This window comes from Lissotriton vulgaris, chromosome 10, assembly GCF_964263255.1.
Source record: "Lissotriton vulgaris chromosome 10, aLisVul1.2, whole genome shotgun sequence".
Taxonomy (NCBI): Eukaryota; Metazoa; Chordata; class Amphibia; order Caudata; family Salamandridae; genus Lissotriton; species Lissotriton vulgaris.
This window is the reverse complement of record NC_141698.1, coordinates 755,822,425-755,845,371: the sequence shown is the minus strand read 5'-3', so window position 1 is coordinate 755,845,371 and position 22,947 is coordinate 755,822,425. Positions and strand designations below refer to the sequence as shown.

Genomic DNA, 22,947 nt, shown 5'->3' with positions numbered 1-22,947 from the left:
CATTATTTGTCTAAAAATCAAGAGAGTATTCAGGCCCATCCTCTTGGTTTATTTTGCAAACCTGTGCTTCTTAAAGCGAATAGCTGCACTTTTCTTGGCCAAGCTTCAAGATCCTATTTTCATATGCGTCAGCAGTACAATGTCCCCATGAGAAACCATCTGTAGTTGATGAATGGCCTGAATATGATTGACTAACTGACCCTACAGGGGAGGTCTGAAGCAGAGTCACAGGCACAAAGGATCCACCAAACAGTGAACTCCATGGGATCATTCATAGTCCCAGAACTACTGGTTGCATCAAAGGGTATGAGCCTCATTTCCTGGAATATAGCGGGCATATGCTTGATGATTACAAACACAGATTGAACTGGGTTCGTGAGCATATCGTGTTGGCAAGAAAATTGGATGACAGAGGGATTTCATTTTGTTGACTATTATGCTTTTTTCCAGCCAGCTCTCCCATCACAGGCAGGTAATTTATTTGTGTCACATTTTAAGCATCCAATGTATGGGGAGACATTAAAGACTCTTATATTGAAGTATGATCGTATTTTTACCAGTGATGATTTGGTGCATAATGAGAAAAGTAGTGCCTCCATTTTTACGGGAAGCTCTAGAGGATGCACGATTAATTTTATTCAAATACCAGCTGAGCTTTCACATTTTCTCCTTGATTTTAAAGTTGTGACTAAGTGTGTTAGAGATCACAATCCTCTTATTATATAATTGAATCATCAGATTAAGAAGGCCACAAGGAACAAATGTTCTAAAATGGATTATTCAAAGAATAAGGGCTTAAGAAGTAATGAGTTAAGGTTGAACCAGCAGCAGAGCATAGTAACACCCCCTCTCCCCTCCCCCCCGCTTTAACAGCTACAGCGGGGTGGAGTCTTTAATGGGACTCACCTGTCTGCAACTCAGCAGGCAAATGCTCATAAATACCACGAAAGGGTGGATGGTTGGTTGGTTGATTGAGTGAAAGAATAGATGGATGGATAGGTGTGTGAGTGAAAGGGTGGATGGGTAGAGGGATGGATGGATGAGTGAGTAAAAGGATGGTTGGATGAAAGGGTGGATGGATCGATACGTGACAACATGGATGGATGAATGATAGGGAGGCTGGATGGATGAATGGATTGGTCGGTGGATGATCAAAAGGATAGATGGATGAGTGAAAGAATGGATGCTGGGGCATTGTGAACCTCCAACTTTAGGAGCTACTGTGTGGTGGGGCTCTTGCTGGGCCTCTTCTGACTGCAACTGGGTGGACAAAAGTGAGTGACTGGATGGATGGATGGGTGAGTTAAAAGATGCTGATGAATGAGTGAAAAGATGGATGTAAGGAAGGATCAGTGAAAGAATGGATGGATGGATAAGTGAAAGGGCGGATGGATGGATGAGTGAAAGGGAGGGTTGGTGGATTGATAGAGGAGTAAAGTTGGATGGATGATAGAAAAGATGAATGGATGAGTGAGTGAAAGGATGGATGCCTTAGTAAAAGGGAAGGTGGATGGATTGATGGGTGGGTGAGAGGGAGGATGGGCAGATGGCTAGAGTGAAAGGGAGGATGGATGAGTAGAAATATGGATGGGAGAAAGGATGGATGAGTGGAAAAATGGATTGATGAGTGAAAGGGAGGGTTAATGGGTGGTTGAGTGAATGAAAGGGTGGATGGAGGGATGGACCAGTTTCAGAATGAGTGAGTGAAAGAAAGGTTGGATGGATAAAAGGGAGAATGGATGGTTGAGTAAAAGAATGTATGGACGAGTCAAAGGAAGGGTGAATAGATGGACAGGTGAGTGAAATCATTGATGGATGAGTGTGTGGATAGATCAACGAGTCAACGGGTAAATAGATGGATGGATGAGTGAGTGGTTGGAAGGATGAGTGAAAGGAAGGATGGATGGCTGAGTGAGAGCATGGATTGATCAGTGAAAGAAGATGGATGGATGGAGTGAAAGGATAGATGGAGTTAATGGCTAGATGGATGAATGACTGAATAGATGATAGATGAGTGAAAGGGTGGATTTAGAGATGGATGAGTTAAAGGATGCATAGGTTTGGATATGGATGGGCTGATGGATAGAATGGTAAAAGACTGAATGATTGCTGAAAGAAGGAATGGTTGACCAATTTTAAAGGTGAAATTATGGATAGCAGCAGGTGAGTGGAAGGATAAAGGGATAGATGCTTGGATGGAAGAGGCAAGAAAGCTCTTCTGGGGAAGGTCGTGATGACTTGCTTTGTGCAGTAAGAGCTGGGTTTGAAGTAGGGTATATTTTAATTTCTGGCTACTCCCTTGACCGGCAGCCTTTAATAGAATGATTGTTTACTAGGAATATAACATTCTTTTTAATTTGTCTGTCAGAGGAAGTAGATGGTCCCCCCATACATGTGGACTAAAATATTTGTAGGTCTATTTCTGACAGTCTGACCTCAAATAGGCCTTATAATAATATAATAGGCATTTATTAGAGGATGTCAGAGCTGCAAGAAGGTTAGATAAAAGTTCTATAGAGGAGAGGAAAAATGAGATCTGGACAAAATCATGGAAAGACCTTTCAGTGGCAGCTAGAACAAGAGATAATATGTTTTGGGAAATAGTCAATTATCCTTTTTTTCTCAGATCAAGATGCCCTAAAGGTCTAATCTATGATCCCGGCAGATCTGGTAATGACTCATTTTTCAAAAATCTTTCACTCAGGAGATAGGTCATTGCAATCCCCATTTTAGCAAATGGTTGCATGGTTTGAACAAAACATACAGGCACTAACTCCTTCAATAGAAACTAGTGAAGTAGCTACAGAAATTCCAAAATGAGCCCTTGGAAAATCACCAGGCTGGAATGATGTTTCTGCTGATATTTTAAATCTAATATCAATTTATGGGCTCCCCTGTTAAATGTTTTTAGTAGTGCCATGATGGGTCTCATCCCTGACTCTTGAAGGACAGCAGCCTTCTCTGCACAGCTCTAATCAACATCTTCAACATCTTCAAGAGCTAGTGGTACGTCTCAGCGCCAAGACGCCCTCGGGCATTCACACGCTATATAAATAGAAAAATCAAATCAAATCAAATCAAATCATTATCCCAATTTTTAAAAAAAAGGGAATAGGCCACTACAATCATGTTACAGACCAATTTCCCTGCTAAACTCTTGCATTAAAATCCTTGTGCAAGTGTGTTTGTCACACTTGGAACCCTGGGCTGAATAAAACAAGAACCTCACCAACGTACAATTTGGCTTCAGTCCAGGAATTGGCTTCCTGGACCAAAGTTTGAATTTCTATTTGATAGGGGGGACATATGTTGTGACCACAAAGGATGCTTTACATTTGGCTTTCGTTGACCTATCATATCAATCAGAGTTATGGGTTAATATTGAAAAAATTGGGGTTGAAATTTAACTCCTTACCCTTTTTAAGTGCATGCATCGGGACGTAACCGTCAAAGTTCGTTTTGGTCTCCAGGGTCAAAATACACCCCAAATTACAGGATGTTAGACAGTATTTTATCCCCTTTCCTTTTTCTACTTTATATAAATTGGATCACCAAACATCTAGTCGATATAGGAAAGGATATTCCTTGAATGGGAAGGCAATCTATATCAATTTACCTTTATGAGGATGATGCTGTGCTGATTGCACACACAGCAAATGGCCTACAGGCCCTATTGTACTCCTTCTCATCATAAATGGAAGATCTGGATTGAAAAGTAAACTATTCTAAATCATATATCATGACCTGTGGATGACCAAATACAAGGTCAAGGTCAAAACATTTTGTTATGAGGGAAACACACATAGAGAAGATTTTAACTATTTGGGGATCCTTTTTAGCTCTTCTTTTAGTTGGAATTCTCTTTTAACTACAACATCGCATCAACTTAGCAAGAATATTGAGGGAATCTTTAGATTTACACATAGATTAAGACAAAAGCCCATCAAGGAGGTGACACATCCATATAAAAGTAAATGTATATCAACAGGGTTATATGGTTCGAGCCTTTGGGACTATATAAACACAGGAATCCTCCAATGTGTAGAATATTATTTTATGTGCTAGCTTCTGGCATTCCCTAATGGCACGGCGACTTTTACATGTCATGAAGAACTAGGTCTCTCTTATCTGGAGGATCTGTTATGGTTTGCCCCGCTCATGTGGTGGATTAAGAGCTAGGCAAACCCAGAGGCAGATTTGGTTAGAACTTGCATTTCTGATTGTCTGTGTATGGGTTAGACTATAATCCTTGCCTCTCATACCAAACATTTGAGTCACTAACCCTGATAGATTTGTGAATCATCCCTTCAGCTATTACCTTTAATTGCAAAGAGGCAGTGAAACATTGCTATCTTAACCATAGTATAGAGCGGAGGTTGGTGAGGGTACAGGCCTAGGAGATAGTGGAAAGATACTGGTTTCAACCACAAGGAGCTTAGAACCATACCTATTCTGGATTTAAACCCTACCTACCGTTATCTCACATTTTTAGATTAAGTAAAGTACATGTTAAGGTTGCCTTTCCTTTGCGGAGTGTGTGGTGTCATGATTTACAGCCATGTCGATGCAATAATGTTTCTAAACAAAGCACGTCACTTTATATTGTTCTGTTCTTCCTTCTTGGTTCCTGTCTTGCACAGTTCAAAATTGAGACTGCACCAGGAAGACTAGTGTTTTTGCAGAAACTTTGCATAATAGACAACTGTTTTGCAGTGCTAACTTTTATCAGAAGGGCACTTGTAATAATGAAACGGTATTGTATTTACAATGTTATCATCATGTTGCGCTGTTACCTAATGAAATTGTAGGCATGTAACTGCAATGATTTTCTACACTTTTGTATTGTATTTCTAATCATAAAATCTGTTATTTTATATATTTTGGTTTATAACTTTTATGGCTTCTGCCGAATAAAGACTTGAACTGGACTTGACTACAAGTGGAGTGGAATTTTAGAAATCTTTCCAAATATATTCAGGCAAAACTTGAAGCATGCAGCCTGTCCTTCTTTTGTTTATAAATATAGATTTTAATTCTCAATTGCATGCTCAGTTTCCAGTTTTCCAGCTAACACAACATCAAAAAAGAAACCTTCTGTTGACTGTCACTAAACAAGTGTTCAATACTTTAAGCACTTTAAAAATCCCACTGATCCCCACTGCAACCAGAAGGATGGTCACCCAGGCCCTCGTCAGCAGCAGACTGGACTACGGCAATGCTCGCTACTCAGGAACCTCAGCCAAACTCCAGAAACTACTTCAACGCATACAGAATGCCTCTGCACGCCTCGTCCCCGACATCCCCTGCCACAGCCACATCACAGGCCACCTGAAAAACCTGCACTGGCTCCCAGTCAACAAAAGGATCACCTTCAAGCTCCTCACTCACGCTCACAAGGCTCTCCACAACACCGTACCAGCATAACCTCAACGAACAACTAACCTTCAACACCTGAACCACCAGCTTTGCTCCGCTGACCTCGCCCTTGCCATCATCCTCCGCATCTGACAAGCAACCTCATTCTCCCATCTCGCTGCAAAAACCTCCTGGCCTTCAGGAGACTCCTCAAAACCTGGCTGCTCGAGCAGTAGCAGCACCCCAACCCTCCCCTTCCCCCCCCCCCCCCCCCCCCCCCCCCCAGCACCTTGAGACCCTCTCGGGTCTCGGGTAAGTAGTGCGCTCTTCAAATGCACTGATTGATTGATTGACTGATTAAAAAAAAATGATCTGGCAAAGCCTGTTGGAATTGCCTACATGAAAGCTATTTGCTTTGTCAATGTTCTGTTTAGAAATGTTGTACAGCAATGTGGCTGCTGGGTTACATGGCTCAATGTAAAGAAAAAAATGCGATGATTTGGGCAGCGCTGACTGCATCATTGAGGTGTACTGTACTTTCAGCCATGCTGTACAGCAGCCGCACCGCTGTACAATGTGGCTGAAAAACTTTGACAAAGCCAATAGCTCTTGCATAGGTGAGACCTACTGGCTATACCAATGATTGTTGCTTTACTGCAAAAAGGTAATAAATGCAGGGCATTTTCAAGATTGCAAACATCTTCAGCCACACTAAGCTTGGACTCTTAAGGATTTGTGTGTGTCTGAGGATGTTTTAGGAAAATCCCCACTGTACTCCCACACCTTACACTGAAATATAATTTGAATACGCCCTGTACCCACAACAAACCATGAGACTGGTAGGAAAATAAACGGGGTTTTGCAGCACAGAGGGGATCCACAAGAATTGTTCTGGCATCCTGTTTACTTTCTTTCAAGTGTGCCAAAGTTTTACATGTGCTCCAAACAGACCTGTCAGGCAGGATTGACAATATTGTGCCAACAGGATGTCCACAGTCCCCAGCCTAAGTATCCAACTGAGCTCAGATGAGTCATCCCTTCTCATTGAGGTCCACCTGTCAATCATACTGGCCTATGTGTAGCTCCTGGGGTGAATGTCACACCTCAATCACACCTCATTCAAGCCAAGTGCAGGCGTGGAATTGACTTAGGCAAAAGCTAATTAACCTTCTGAAAGGTCAGTCAGGTAAAGGCTAACATTCTAATCGTTCCATTTAGAGTATATTTAATAAAATTCTGACTTTACTATTGTATTGGATTTTTATTACTTATAAAAATAGGTCTTTGAATACCTGCTGGCACAAGTCAAAAATTACAGGTTAAAGTGTAGAATTTTTACTTTGACATTTTCTTTGTGCCATCTGCAGCCTGACCAGTGACGATGCTGTTTTGGTCCTAGTCACTGGATGAAATTGTCATTTTTAATGTCACACATCTTCTACTCTTAAATGTTATTCACCCTACCTTGTGGGTAGCAGGGTGTTTACTAGGGGTGTCTAATTTAATATTTTACTGACATTCCTGCTCTCAACATCTCTTGTGCTCTTACTCTTTTTTGTACATTTACTATACCTTGAAGAAATATGACTTATTTAAAAAAAAATGAAAATGCTTTCAGTGGATTTTATAACCATCAATACCCTTAGAATATTGAGCACCGACATTAAACCAAGGAAAGTAATGTAAACTATAGAGCATAAGACATCGTATAAGTTATAAGTTATGTATCATATTCCATTTTTAACTCTGCCGCACATGCAATCTGACACGCAATCATGCAATCGGACATTATACTGCAATCATCAACACAAAACAAGGCAAATAATGTAAAATGTAGAGCAAGTAATGCATTGTATACCATTTTTTAAATCTGCACCACATGCAATCTGACATTGGGCTGCATTGGGCGCCAGCTTATTTCATGGCTGTTGGTAAAATGCATGCTAATTATTGAAACAGCTAAACTTTTATCTCGACAGTCTTTCCACGTCAAATTTCCAGCAGTCTGTTTTTCTGTGTGCATTAGCAAAGTACTGGTGTCGTGCCTCTGGGGCTAGTTCTGTAATAAGCTCCAATAATACGGTCTTCCTCTGGCAGACGAGAAGCAATCTTGACGTTTTCCTGAGTCAGTAGGCTCTCATACCCATCATCTTGCTGTGCATCAGTTAATTCCGAATTCTTTTTTCGAGCCACCAGCGCATGCTACATTTTCAACTCGATGTACATTTTTATTTTGTGCCACAGATCTTTCTTTAGCTGCATGTATGTTACAGGACCGAGCAAAGGCAAACACACAATGTGAAAACTGTTGTTATGTGCCAAAAAAGGGCCCAGGCCATTATGCCTTGTGAGCTAGCTCCTGACAGCTGCTGAATAATAGAGACAACATGCTGCCTCCCAGTCCCCCCAGAGAATATACTGTGTTATTTTTTATTCATGACTCTGTGTTTCTTAGAATAATATTTGAATGTGTGGGTGAAGCGCACCCCACGATTTGCCCGAAGGCCACTTTAATTCACTTGTTTTAATGTTCTCCATTTGCTGTAGTAATCTCGCAAGGACTTGTTGTGGAAGTAATTGGATTGTGTTATGAGCTTGCTGAATTGTCTGAAGTGCTTAATGAGCCTGCCGAAGTGATCAGTTCCACATATCCAGTGGCAGGGTTTGGGAGGAACATTAGCAGCCGCTTTCTACCATCGGTTAATGCAAACAAACAGTCCCAGGATTCTAAGTTAATGGAATTCTCAGTTTGCTTAATTTGTACTTTATTTTTAGAGCCAGATGAACATTTCTTGATTTACTGCTCATGGCTCATTCACCCCCACTCCTCATCTGCCTTCAGAAATAAGTAAATAAGAGCAAGTAAATTGCAAACAGTGGGCATATCTGTCAGATAACCAGACACATGTATTAGTGGCAATATGCTAAAATAAAGAAGAGGCAATGAGCTTCTGTAATCATTATCTAAGAATTTCTGTATTTTAAGGGGGCTGCGTTAGAGTATGTGCATTACTTGAAAAACTGGAGCAGATGTAGATACTATGGGCCTGATTCACAAAGATAAACTTACACTTTTGTGTAAGTTTACGATCGCTATTCACAAAGGGATTTACTAGTAGTATCTCTATGAGGGCGGACTCTCCACCCACACATAACAAGATAGGACAGTCCTATCATGAGCAGCAAACAATTGTAAACTCAAGTCTCTCAATTTGGAGAGGTTGGTAGGGTAACCTCAAGTAGTGATATGATGTTTGTTGTCTTATGGTCTGAAATTACCCAGTTTACCAGCAATCACAAACGTACTGGAGACACATCTGTTCAAGGGGGAATTTCCTTGCCAACACTGCACCCCAACTCACTTAGAAGGGATCAGGCTGTACCAACCATGATAATGATTTTCAGAACTGTCACTTTTGTTTTAATCGAAGGCTGAAAAGGAGGGGGGTATTCATTCTCACAGGTGTCTACAACGGCGCTAAACCAAATAATGTAAAGAGTACTTGTCTGGGAAAGAGTATATGCGGTGCCACAGGTGGAGGAAAACAGACCCCTTATACCCCCAATGCAAGGACCAGACTGTCCGGAACAACAAATTACAACACGTCCAATGCACACGCAGTAGAGTATAACACAAATAGTAAAACACTGTTCTTGAGATTCACAAATGAAGAAGACGTAGTCCTTAACCAGTGTGTTTAATTTTAATGCAGTATTCCTGTGCACAACCCAGCCAACACGGGTTTGGTACTACAAAATGGCTTGAAGACAACGTGCTGGCTCCTAGCAAATCCAATAACGAAATACTTTGTAAATACTTTACATAGGTAGTCTAAATGGATATACTTCAATTGAATGAAGGGATTACACCAGATTCAAAAAGATGCCTAACAACAAAGGCTATAAGGTAGACCTCTCTCCTCTGCGGTTACTAATGTTCTGTCATACAAATGCTACAAATATGATCCAGGTGAATAATTTTTTAATGGTTCGTGGAACATTCTTGTAATCATTCAGCTGGTTAGTCCAATAAGGGGCATGTGGGCCCTGTTAAACCTGAAACTACCTCTCATAAACACCTTGGACATAATAAGGAAGCCTAAGCACCGTTTTGTGGTGTCAGTCCTAGCCTCAGTATTTAACCAGCAGACTAGCTCACCACTGACAGAATAGTCACTGCAGTGGAATACCCCTTCCAAACACTATATTGTCCCAGTGAAAATGTCAGTGTTTGCGTCAGATAGATAGACCTCATGAGGGTGGACATAGCATTGTGGAAACTCTTTTGGCTTTATATATTTGAGCATCAAATATTATAATTATGCATGACTGAATTAACATATTTGTAATTGAAACAAATGTCCTATGATGTGTAAAAGTGTGTTTATTAATTAATGTGTTTTAGTTATGCCTCATTTCTGTGTAAAATACCATTTCAGACAAGATGGATGCCATCTCTGTCACTCTCTCCTGTTTCCTCCCCTGTGCACATACTTTTCCTACAAGCTCCGCAGCATGCAGTCAAACTTAGGTCATATTAGTTTATTTTCTTTGCTACATTGTTTTGCTCATGATGAACTTTCTATGCTGCGGATGTAAGATTGCAATAAGTATCTTCCTTCACTGGATTTATTTATTGGGAGAAACTCTTCCAGTTAATTGTTTCATATTTATTTGAACATCCCTGTATGACAGCATGGAGGGTGTTGAAGAATGTTTTCAAAGAATTGTGATGGTGCTTAGGTGTAAGGTAATAATGTGTATTAGTCGTGTATTTTGATTAGCTAAAGAAAATATAATTTTGCTCATACCATGATGAGTTTGCAGAATTACAAATTTTCTCTGCAAGAATTATGTATAAGAGTCCCTTGATTTTGAGGGGTGAGCCAAAACGAGCTCAAAAGCTTTCCTATGCTACTAGGGATGGTGTCTAATTTTCTAATGATTCTGCTGCCCATTGAGACTTGGAATATTTTCTGATTCGACATGCTGTGTATTTATAGTCTGTATAACTTTTCATCTGAGAGCCTACATGGCATTTGACTCTGTATTGCTTTTTTTATTTATTTTTGTAAGAAAACCCTTTAACTATCTTGAACTCAGTTACTGTTTTACTCTGCTAATTTGATGTTCTGGGAGATGCCTTAACACTGGGACACATTTCCTCATGAAATTGAAGCTTAGCATTGTCTTGTACAAAGTAAACTGTGGGTAAACCAAATTAGGTCAATTTCGAGGTGTCCACATTTTAGGGTATGATTTTGCTCCCAAATTGTTGGTGGAACTTCTATTGGCTATGATGAATGTTTGAGATAGCATTTTCCTACTGTTACGCCATTGCAATCATTGCCGTTTCCTATATTTTTCTTATTTTTTGTCCTTTCCATTATAAATTGCTAAACTAATTAAGATCGCTGTGTAAAAACTTCAATGCAATACTCACCTGTGGTTACAAAAGTGGTAGCTCCCCTGTGACGCAGAAAGACTGTATTGCCCTAGTTTGGATAGAGGAGCTCTGTCCCTTGCCAAAGGGTCTGCTTCCCCCCATGATAAAATAAATCCTTAGTGTCTAGTGGGCTTTCTACACAAATGGGGGAGCAAAAAGACTGCATGCCCCTTCCAGGGCAGAGAAATGACCTGATGATAGGGCTTCTTTTCTTCTGCTATGCAGCCATACCGAAATTCCTGCTTTCTAGTGGTTTCAGGCGAAATCCCTTAATCTGTCCCCAAGAGGGCAGAAACACTTTATTGCAAAAACAACAGTTGATGGACAAAATGTCATACATTCACCCCAGTGCAGAGATCTGGGCCTAAATCCATTGTGTTTGTGTTGGTTTTGCATTTGTTACCCCGAGTGGGACTGGTATGCTCAGACGTGAGTCCCATGCTCTCCATGCCACTAGAATCAAGATATCCTGGCTGATGACGTCTGACAGTCTGAATCCGGTCCTAGGATGCTTGATTCTGGTCCATGGAAGACATGGCTTTGCAGTTCGGGCTGGACTGTTCCCATGAGGTACAGGGCCAAGACTGATTTGCATATGGCCATGTCTGAATTGGGGTGGCGTGGTGAGCAAAATAACGATGGATTAAACCCAGATATGTGACTGGGGGTGAATGTTTTGCCATTGTGAAACATTCCATCCATCAAGTGTTGGTTAAACACTTTATTGCCATTAGTGGAGGGCACAAGTCAACTCAGTTACAGTTACAATCCAATCAGTCTGGTTCAGCAATTAATTTGCATTTCAGACTCAAACTAACATATTGGAGTACTATATTAAAAACTTAAGATGGTGAGGAGAGCTGGGTACACAAGAATGCCAAGAAGCATTTTTCTCACTATCCGATGTCTCAGATTTATGGAATTTCCTAATGTGGGCGATTGGGACATTGATTGCCAGATCCGCCAGGTTCATTTGCCCTTTTAAAAGTCAAATATTTTAATGCTATACGTTTCCACATTCTTTCCAGAAGAGCTCTCTTGAGGCAAGCCAAAAACTTCCTTAAAGTATCAGTTTTTACCATAGGTAGTATGAATGAATCAAAAATGTACTTTTAGGAGGTACTCCGGGTGTAAACATCAAGTCAAAATTCATAGTGGAAAAAAAATAAACAATGTGAATTTTAAACAAAGTTCATTAAAATGAATATATCATCTAATTATAACAAACAACAAAGACAAAATGCATAAAAAGCAAATGGGTGGAAAATTGTTTTCAATTATAGTATTGGGCTGGTGTAATGACAACTTCTATGGAAACGTAAGCCTTTAATCTTCCGAGCAGCTTGAGGTCAACAGAGCACAGCACAGCTACTCCACAGCCCATTACCTCCGCCATTTCTCTTCTCACTCGGCTTCTCCCCAGATGGGCCCTAGATAATAGATTCTAGAGCTAGAACACTCTCAGTGAAGGCCTATATTGTATGATAGAGTAAACAGAACAATGCAATACAGAATAAAGGAGAATGTTGCATGACGTCCAACATGTATAATATAAACATATTATTAATACACTCACTACACAATTCCCCTTATCTGTTTAATGCAACCACCTAACAAAATACATGCTTTTAAATAAATTAGCAAATTCAAAATATTGACGAATGTAAAGAGAATTATGTGACATAAGATCAAACATACTTCTTTAACCTCAAAAGTGGTTTTATATCTCTACCAGATTTACTCAATCTGACAGGACCGTGTAACACGGGCCCAGTTGATAATGAATTCTTCTGAACTCAGTTTGAAAACCATTAGTTTCATCAAAGGACTTTTATCACCCATTAGTATTAATGCAGAATCTGAGATCTGATCACAATGGTTGCTACCTTCATATCTTACCATACCCAGGACTTCATTTAGACTCCACCAAAAGGATTTCTTTCCAGCCATAGCGCCCATTCACACCTTTTTCCACTCACCATTCTTTGCAATAGCAGTTTTACTCATGTGCCAGATATTACTATCATTAAGTTTGACAGCATTCTTAATTAGTTTTTCGATTTTCTTAGATTAGCTTTCAGTGTACTTGGACCCAGTAGTCTGAGTGTTTCTCTAAGAAGCCAATTTACCTGTTACTAATCTGTGAATGGCTTTTCCTGGATGTTACTCTGCGGCTGGAACCGTCCCAGGAAGGTTAATTACCACTTGGATGGAATTGTATATTTGCTTGTTCTGCTGAAATCGAGCAATACTTGTGTACACATATATAAATATACCTTTGGCACACCATTGAATCAATATAAATTTATTAACACTATATTGGATCAAAGTGTCTCTTTATTAGAGCAGGCATATTGTAGATTTACACCAGCATCTCTGTGTTGTTTTTTAATCTATTTGTATTTTATATCCGTCTGTACTGTTTTCCTGTGGTTTTCTTCTATGACCTATATATAGGTTAAATAAAGATTTTGAATTGAATTACATATGAATTTATAATCAAAACTTGAATAATACTACTATGCATTTTTAATACATCTTGTAATTGGAGGACATTGTCAATGACACCTTAGGGCATTTTAATTCATATATAAGTGTTAAATGACGCAGTGGCCTTCAAACCATTGGTACAAAAGTAGTACATCTCCATCTATGCCCTCGATAGGCCCATTGTCATATTTTGCTTTATGATCTATCTGAATATTGATTACTTTTTACCCTTCCTTTTATTAGCATGTGGTCGATAAAATTGCGCAAAATATTAACTCCTCTTTCTTTTTTATTGTGGCAAAGATCTATGCAAATAACTATTTTCCACATACATATATATGTGTATACGAATGCGAGAAGGGCATTTACATTATATGTATTTACTATGCTTATTTTCCTTGACAGTGCACACCAATCAAGGGCCTTGGATTTGTGCTTGGAGCCTACAAATGTGTTTGCAAGGCTGGATTCTATCATCCAAGTGTGTTTTCGGTGAACAGCTTCCAGAGTAAGTACAATTTTCTTGAGTCAAAAAAGTATCATTAATAATGCATGAATCATTTTTATCCATGTCAGGGTTATGCAGTAAAGTCCCAAAGGCCACTAACTCTGGGATTATATAATCACTTAAGAAGTTCAGTCCTTTGGTGTGTCGCATGTAATTCTCTTGGGACTCCTGTAAAACATACCTAGTTTAGGCATGTTTGATTTATATGCAAATGAAATCATATTTTTAAAAAAGAGTGCATTTGCAAGGTTAAGATTATCAAGAAAATTATGCAGTTTAATACTCTGGAGAGTTATGTGAGTAGGCATTGTCTATAAATATAGAATGCAGAGGAACAGTACATATTAGTTGGCTTGCTTTCCTAGAGTATGTGTACCATAGGTAATTATACCAACTACTCCATGCATTGTTACTGCTCCAATAATTCTATAACGAAATATGTATAATATATCACCAAACCCCCACAGGACAACTATGAAAAGGAAATATCAAAGGCAGAACTGGACATTTTAGTTTATTGAGTTATTTGAGGTGGTCCTTCAAATAGAATGTATGTGAGTAACATTGATCTGTTTCCACAATACCCTGTAAAAAGAGTCAGGAACACGCTATGATGACATCTTTTTAAGGGCAGAATTCAATAGGATAACTTAATTTGCCTGCTATTATATTTATCTTTTATATTTACAGATCCATTTGTGTGTGTCTATCTATTTAACGATCTATATATCTACCTATCTATGTATACACACAAACACTCACACATTTGATTTATAGATACACCTATCTGAGATGTTTGGCATCCATCCTTATTTTAGCGTGTTCACACGATAAAACATAAAAAACAAGTGTGAAATTGTTATTGCTAGGATTTAATATTATTTCTAACAATGGTCTTCTGAAACATACATGCATGTGTTTATATCTATTTTATGTTTATATCTTGCACAGTGATGCTAGTCGTTTATTTAGTGTGTCACAAAATAATACTCAGTGCTGTACACTGTGATTACCTGGCACAGTTGCAGCCGCATGTCCTTGCTTAGGGTGTGCAGCACAACCGGAAATCTGGAATTGAGGAGTGAGGCTGAAGCAAGGGACATTGTTAGAACTGGGAGTCTCTAATTGGCAGAAGTATGCAGCTTTGTCCAAGTAGGGACCCATACTTCTAGTCAGGGTAAGGGTCATGCACACTCTAGATAACTACTTCTCACCCCCTTGGTAGCTTGGCCTGAGCAGACAGACTTATCCCAAAGGCAATGTGTAAAGCATTTGTACTCAAAGCACACAGTAACACAGTGATAACACCACAAACAGACACCACACCAGTTTAGAAAAATAAAGTATCTTTATCTAAACTCAACAAGACCAAAACGCCAAACAATTCAACATACAGGTAGTAAAATAGCACTTAAAAGCAGTTATATCCAAACTAAGGCTTGTAGAAAACAAATAGCTCCACCTGGGGCTAATATAACTTTGTGACAGCAATAAATCCAAAGTATGGCATAGAACACAAGGTGAGTGGTGTCGGGCATGGATTCTCTCGGATCCTCAAACCAACAGTAACTTGGAAATGGGAAACAAAGTCTATGACAATGCATGGCATCATGGAGGTGAAGCGTCAGTGTTGAGGCCGGCTTCCTGTCTGCCTCGGGAGAGGTGAGGCATCATGTCCATGAAGAGGCAACGTGCCAAATCCAGGACAGGGGAAGTTAGTTGCGTCAGCGGCGAGGCGTCGGTTCTGGTGAGGCGATGTGAAGTTGGCGAGTGCGTGGAGTCACCCTCGGCGGTTATTGGCACCGCAATAAGCAGAATGCAGGCAATGACGGAGACTGTGCGAGCTCTGGCTTTGAGAATGTCAATAACTGCAGGCGTCGAAAGGCATTGGAGCTGCGGAGCAGGCCGGAGGGTGCATTGTGCACTTCACGTGGGTTGCCCCTGGCCTCGGTGCAGGTCGCAGCATCGCTGATGCATCGGAGATTATGTTTCTTGCTTCTCTTAGGTTTCCTCAAGCTCCCAACAGCAGGAACAACCACCAGAGTTCCAAAACTGGAACAGGCACCACCTGGCAGGCGTAACTCTCAGCAGTAGCGTATTGGTGTCCCTGAGACTTCAGAACAGAAAGCCAGCACACACAACCCCTTGGTGATTCTTGTTCAAGCAAGTTTCTCAGTTCTAGTTTTTGTCCTTTCCTTGGCAGTAGCAGTAACTGCATTCCAACCCCACACAGCACACAGCAAAGGGACAGCACTTCTCCTTACAGCTCTCCAGCTCTTCTCCTTGGTGCAGGTTCCTCTTGAGTCCAGAAGTGATCTAAAGTTCTGGGGTTTAAGGTCCACTACTTGAACCCCATGTTGTTTTTGTTCTTCTTTGTGCAAGGACTCTGAGCCCAGTCCAAACCAGTTCTGTCCTCACTGGTGCAGTATGGCCAAAATGGGTGGAGACAGCATTGTGCAAGGGAGACTGGTCCTAATCAGGTGCAAGGGAAACTCCTCCCACTACTTTAAATGCAGCCAAGGTCTATGTAGCTCAGCTCTGAATCATCCAGGAAGGGCCAAGAACATCTCAACCCTGCAGTGGCTGTCTACAGTGAATGCACATCTCCAGCCCCTGTCACTCCAGAGGCACATAGAATCGTTAAACAAGAAAATGCCTACTTTCTAAAAGTAACAGTATATAGACAGGGGTTCAACCATGAAAGAAACAATTGCTTTTCAACTAGGTTTGTCCATATGATTTAGGACTATCAATCAATAATAGACCGAAATACAATACAAATCATAAATGACAAAACAAAGAACACTGACACTGTTAACTGCAAAAGTATAAATAATATATTAGAACATCATATATTGTATATGATGATACACATATCAATATTCAAAAACAAGACTGCGACACAACATAGAGAAATTACATACATATATGCCTGATACATTACACAAATACTAGCACAGTAGACAATGGAGACACTTGATAGAAATAACATATACAAAACCTTGCTTGGGCATCCATATGCACTAATTGTCCCTAGGCAGGCATATGTTTTTCATTCTGGCATTAGTATGTCTAATCGCTCGAAGACGTTTCGCCCCCCCCCCAAAAAATCAAGAGTGGTTGAATAACATCACCATGGGGACTTCCTCAGAACTATAAACACGATAGTGAACAGTCTGTATGATAAAAAATATAAAAATATATCTACTGAGCGTCAGTGTGTTCAGGATCCTAAAGTCATTTAGACAGGTGGGAACTCGAACATCAGTCTCACCTTTTATTTTCAATTCAATTCAATGTGTTTATTTATGATTTGGAACTCCAATGAGTCCCACATAAAAATTTACATAACGAAAAAGGAATTTACAATGTAAAAAAAATCACATTGCAGAGCGTCGACAGACTCACAAGCATAACTCAACGATGGTGGGATTTTGATTTTATAAACGGATAGAACATGTGCAAAATGGATTTGCCCACAGTATTTATACATTCTACCAAGTGCGAAGGCCTGAGAAATAACTTTACTTATGCACTGGACAATGTGGTCATTGCTGGAGAAGTTACTCAAGAAAACTCTACCGAGATTTGGGTATTGCATCACAACCTCAAGTTAATTTTTACCTAAAAACCTATTCATATTTCCTACATCCCCAAAACCTAAAAACCATGATTTTACTTTTTAGAATATTTATTTTTTGGAAGTTATCATCAAAATAGTGACCAAGCCCATGAAGTCGCCTTTGTAAACCTATTGGAGTTAAATCCAGTAGGATGGCATCGTCAGCATAAAACAGACAGTTAAATTCCATAAGGCCTAGTTTTGGTAGATCACCTCTACAGAGCCCAACTCGACTCGGAAGATCATTGATGCACAAGGAAAAAAGGAGAGGGGCTGAAAGGCATCACTGCTTCCACCCATTGTGGGTTACCACTTTGCTTAATAGACGCTCATTACCACCCAGCAACACCTGTGTCCATGTAGAGGAATGCAAAGCAATGATCAGTCTTAACAAATGCCCCGGGATCCCCATAGCGACCAGTTTCCTCCACATAGTCCCCTGCTTTTGGCAAATAGTTTTCCGGTTGCACATTGTAACAAAATCTGCCTAAAACTGGAAGAAGATTTGGGGCCCTTTTTTTTATATAATGGAACCGCTATGCTTTCTCTTCAAGAGGATGGAAGGATTCAGTGTAAGCGTAGCAGTGAGCAAACACTGGGAAAGAAACTTAGCCCATGCTGACCTATCTTGTTTAATGACAGCTATTGGAAGATCATCTGGACCCATTGCACCAGAGTACCTTGCCCCTTTAATAAAACTCTCTATTTCCTTACAAGACAGTGCACCATAAATATTCTTTAGAGAGGATTCAGAGATTAACTTTAAGCATGGGCGAATTTTGCGAATTCGCGAATTTGCGGATTTGCAAATTCGCGATCCGCAAAATTCGCGAATTTGTGCGAATTTGCAGATTTTTGTTTTTTTGCGTGTTCGCGGGGTTTTTTGCGTGTTCGTGGGGTTTTTTGCGTGTTCGCAGGGGTTTTTGCGTCTTCGTGAGCCGCTTGCATAGCGAACTTACCCATGCAGTCGTTTATGGGAGAGGGAGAGAGAGATAGATAGATAGATAGATAGATAGATAGATAGATAGATAGATAGATAGATAGATAGATCGATAGACAGAGAGGGAAAGAGAGAGGGAGAGAGAGAACGAGAGAAAGAAAGAGAGGCCGGATCTCTGAAGGGCCAGATTCCTGAGTTGCCCCTACAGAACATACAGCTTTTTATTTTTAGCAAAATGCATATGAAAATTGTGCTGTAAAGGTCTCTTTTAGTTTAATCCCTCCTGACAACTCAAAATGGGTGTATTTGCCATCCTCTCCCTTCTTCCTGTTTTTTATATCTGTAAGTGCTTCCTGATGAGGTTTAATTCCTTGGACAGATGCCTCGTTGCCTACTTGTAACTATTCTCTGACCCTGCTTTAAGGGTCAGAGCAGGGTCAGAGAATAGTTGCAAGTAGGCAACGAGGGGCCAGGAAGCAATTAGCAGCAGGTGTCCAAGTTGAAGTTAATTTGTTTGTAACCCTTTTGTAAAAGGTTACAAAGAAATTAGGTTCAACTTTTGCACCTGCTGCTGTAACCCTTGCTTGGCTGAAAATTCGTCCCCGCTGATTCGCAGATTTTACCGCGATTTCGCGAGATTCGCGGATCGCGAAATCACGGAAAATCCGCAAATTCGCCCGCGAAACGGATTTTACGCCCACCCTTAATTAACTCCAAATTAAAACTGTTCCTAGTATTTAGTGCATACAGCTGTGAAATGTATAGCGTCCATTCTGCGTTCGATATTAGAAAGGCTTCAGCCTTAGATCTACTATCACATAATTCAGCAATGAGGGCCCAATATTTACGTGAATCACCAGACTGTGCTAGCTCTCTCAGTTTGATCCATTTGGAATCCTCCACCCTCCTACGTTCAGAGACTTTAAATCTAGTTCCTACCTTCTTTACCCTATTGATTTCCCTTTGTCTGGACAATGATGCCTGCTTAAATTGGTCTCTTACTAAAGCATTCATATCAGGTTTAGCTTTTTTATCTTCCACTGTAAAACCACAGGATGGTCGATGACATTGGGAAGTTTTTTACTCTCACACAATCTAAATCGATCTAAATGCTTCTCATACCAACTAATAGGGTTCTCCTGACCAGGACCTGAGCTCGCATTTTTAATGTCGGCCCCTGCACAAATCAGATTTTTATTTGCCCAAAAGGTGCTCCCAAATGTCCTATTATATGTAATTGTTTCCTTTCTCAGATTCCGATAATCAAGCATCTTAAATTCCAATTTCACATCTACTGATAATACACTATGGTCACTCAAACCCATCCCTAGTATCTTAAAATTATTGCATGCTCCAAAAAGTTGGCATCATACCATCATATAATCGATTATTGACTGCCCTCGGGCAGCATGAAAAGGACGTGCGGCAGGGAAGTCATCTGGAAATCTCCCGTTCAATAAAACTAAATCATTAGTTCTCAAACAATCCAGGAGACTCAAACCTCTCCTATCTGATCGGATTAAGCTGGTAATATTATTTCAGGAATTAAACATACATCTTCCAATTCTCAATTGCCAAAGGCCAGCGAAGCACAATTTGAGATTTTGGAGTTAAAATCACCAACCACAATTATTGATGTGCAATCTTCAGAAATGCTGATTCTGTGCAAAAAAGAAAGCATGGAGACAACAAGAGAATCAGATTCCCTACCTGGAGGTACATATACGTTTTCCAATAAAAAGCTAGAGTGTTGCGTCCTTAAATCACATTACCCAAGCTTAGATTTAAACACATGCAGAGTTTAGATGGATTAATAAAAACCAATAGGTTCCAATGTATGCTGTTATTAAGTAAGATTGCTAAACCCCCACTTGCGCAACCTTTTACTGAGGCTTTTGCTGTGTAACAAAATACAAAACAGTTCCCAAAACTAAAATCTACACAACTCCATGTTTTTGCAGGCAAATAATCCATGGATTATAAACCATTAGCAAACTCAATTCAAAATATGGGTTTCCTACACCTGCCACATTCCAGGATAGGATCTTTCCCCGGGGGCTACCTCTGCAGGATAGGGTGATTTTTATTTCCTTTGGGAGCATTCAAGTAATCCAGCCACACAACTCCACTGTGCCAACTCAGCATCCCCGCTCGATTTGGTAGTCCTTTGATCCTCGTGTCCCACACTATTAATCACTCTTTCCCTGAGTTAACAGCACCAAGATTGTGACAGTCTCTTTTTATTTTCAAATCTGTTTATTGGATATACTTTGAACAGGGAAAGTAAAAAAGAGGAAGATATACAGCAATATACATCCCAAATAACAGAATACACAGATGAAGGCATGGTAGGAACATACATTACAATATAAACCAAAGCAGGGTATGGGATCAATAGAAGAAAGGGGGGAGGCAATGCTCTGTTTCCCTGGCGTGGGTTACAGGTGGGCACTGTTTTTGAAATGAAGGCCTCCATTCAATAAAGCATCAATGCATGGGAGGAGTATGGGCCCACCTCTAATGGAAAAATTAAATGAATATGGTTTATGTATGTCTATGTAGTTCTTTGTACATTTTAGGAATAGTGGATGTATATCTCAACGGGCAAACAGGAAAGGAGTAGACAGATCCCAGATAAAGGGGACAGGAATGGAAGGATGTGTTCAGGATATCATTGGGTGGGGGGAGGTGGGGAGCACTAAAGCTTCTTAAGGGGGGGAACAAAGACGTCCCCTTTCAGATCCAATGGAGTTGGGGTAGCCGGCTGTAGACATCTAGAATAGGGCACAGGAGGGTCGTCAAAGAGCTGTAAAGCTCTTAGATGAGGAGGGACCAGGCGGGAGTGCTCTATCTTGGAGAAATGCTGAATTAATGGCTGCGAGTGAATTTAGTGTCTGTGTGATTAATATGTGCCTTAAGTAGCTCAAGGGCCAAAACGTGCCATAAGCTGAGAAACCATGTGGCAACAGGTGAAGGGTTAGGTTTCTTCCAGTATAAAGCTATGGGCTGCCATGCTGCTCCTAGCATTTTGCATTAATAATCGCCAATCAGTCATAGCTGCCAAAGTGGAAGGTCTAATACCTAACAGGCTCACTATCGGAGAGCTAGGAATAGAGATTCGCACTGTGTCCTTGATATGACTGAGGATTTCTTTCCAAAACAGCATCATACTGGGACAAGACCACCATATGTGGTGAGGTCACCTCTATCTCCCTGACACCTCCAACAGGTTGGGGGAAAGTCAGGTATCATCTGCTGGATATGGGCAGGAGTAAAGCACCATTGCGTCATAAGCTTTTATGCCGACTGCTTCTAGGTCGCGGGTCAGTGATGTGGGATGCTTTGGTAGATTTTTGGGCTATCTCGTCACAGACGATCCCAGCTCTCTGGGGGATCTCCTCACCAAGATCTATGTTCCATTGTTTTTGGTACATGTGGGGTTGAAGTCGTTGTGAGTGTTGAAGAACTTTGTAAGTATGAGAAATGAGACCACCTCGAGGCCTCAAAACTGATTGTGAACTAGGGTCTCAAAGGCAGTGAGCTGCCTGGTCTCTCCACTTGCGTGTAGGTGGGAGAGAGTAACCATTGGTAAATTTGGTAATATTGCATCTGTGCCCCATGTGGAATGATTTTTTGTCATGGTCAAAGTGATGAATTTGTCACCCTGAAATAAATCTTGTATTATACGGCACTCGCCATACGTCCAGGTGCTAAAGTCTTGAGTTTGCAAAGCAGGAGGAAAGATGGGATTACATGCTATGGAGGTGCTAGGGGAAGGGAATGTTGCCAGGCATCGAGGTATCACCAATTTGTCCCATATGTGTAAGACCCTTCTTGAGGAAGTGGCTTTGTATGCACTACGGGGGCGAGCCCCCCCCTGAGGAAGACAAGCTAGGTCCCATAGAGGTCTACAGGCTACTGCCTGGTCCATATTTCACTAATGCTTTTTACTCTCCCGGACCACCCATTCTGAGATGTTTTGAAGATGGCAGGCCCAATAATACTCAAGAAGGTTAGGGCATGCTAACCCCCCAGTCTCAGGGCAGCATCAACACCTTATTGGAAAAGCGTTGGGGGAGACTTACCCCAGGTAAAGTTGGTTAAATTTTGTTGGAGAGACAGAATATCACCTTGTGGAATTGGGGTAGGGAGGGTTTGAAATGAGTATAATATCTTTGGGAGGAGTGACATTTTGACATACTTCCTGACCAAGAGAGGGGAGGCCACGCCATCTGCAAAACCCGGATGGCGCATCTATAACTAGGCCAGCTGGCTTTAGTCCAGGAAGAAAGCAAAGGAGTCAGGTCTAGACCTAAAAATCATATTGTCTTGTTAGACCATTTTAGGGGGATCAAGGTGTGTAGGTCTCATAACTCCAAGGTGAATAGGGTAAGATTCAGAGCATGAGATTTGGCTAGGTTGATCTTAAAACCTGGCGCACCCTCAAAGGAGCGCAGGAGTGTGGCTAGTGCTGGAAGAGAAGACAATGGAGTAGTTAGGGATAGGAGGAGGTCATCCGCGAAGAGAGAAATCTTATGTTCGTGTCCTCCAAGGAGGATGCCCGAGATAGCAGGCGAGCTGCGGAT

The 22,947-nt window shown here is 40.8% G+C and overlaps 1 protein-coding gene across 1 annotated transcript in view; it reads left to right on the top strand.

Moving 5' to 3' along the window:
* GPR158 (G protein-coupled receptor 158) overlaps positions 1-22,947 on the top strand; it is a 1,459,961-nt gene that overhangs the window by 525,084 nt on the left and 911,930 nt on the right. The window contains exon 3 of the mRNA XM_086939967.1: positions 13,697-13,799. Coding sequence (XP_086796093.1) covers positions 13,697-13,799 — 103 coding nt within the window. The remainder of the gene's footprint in view (positions 1-13,696; positions 13,800-22,947) is intronic.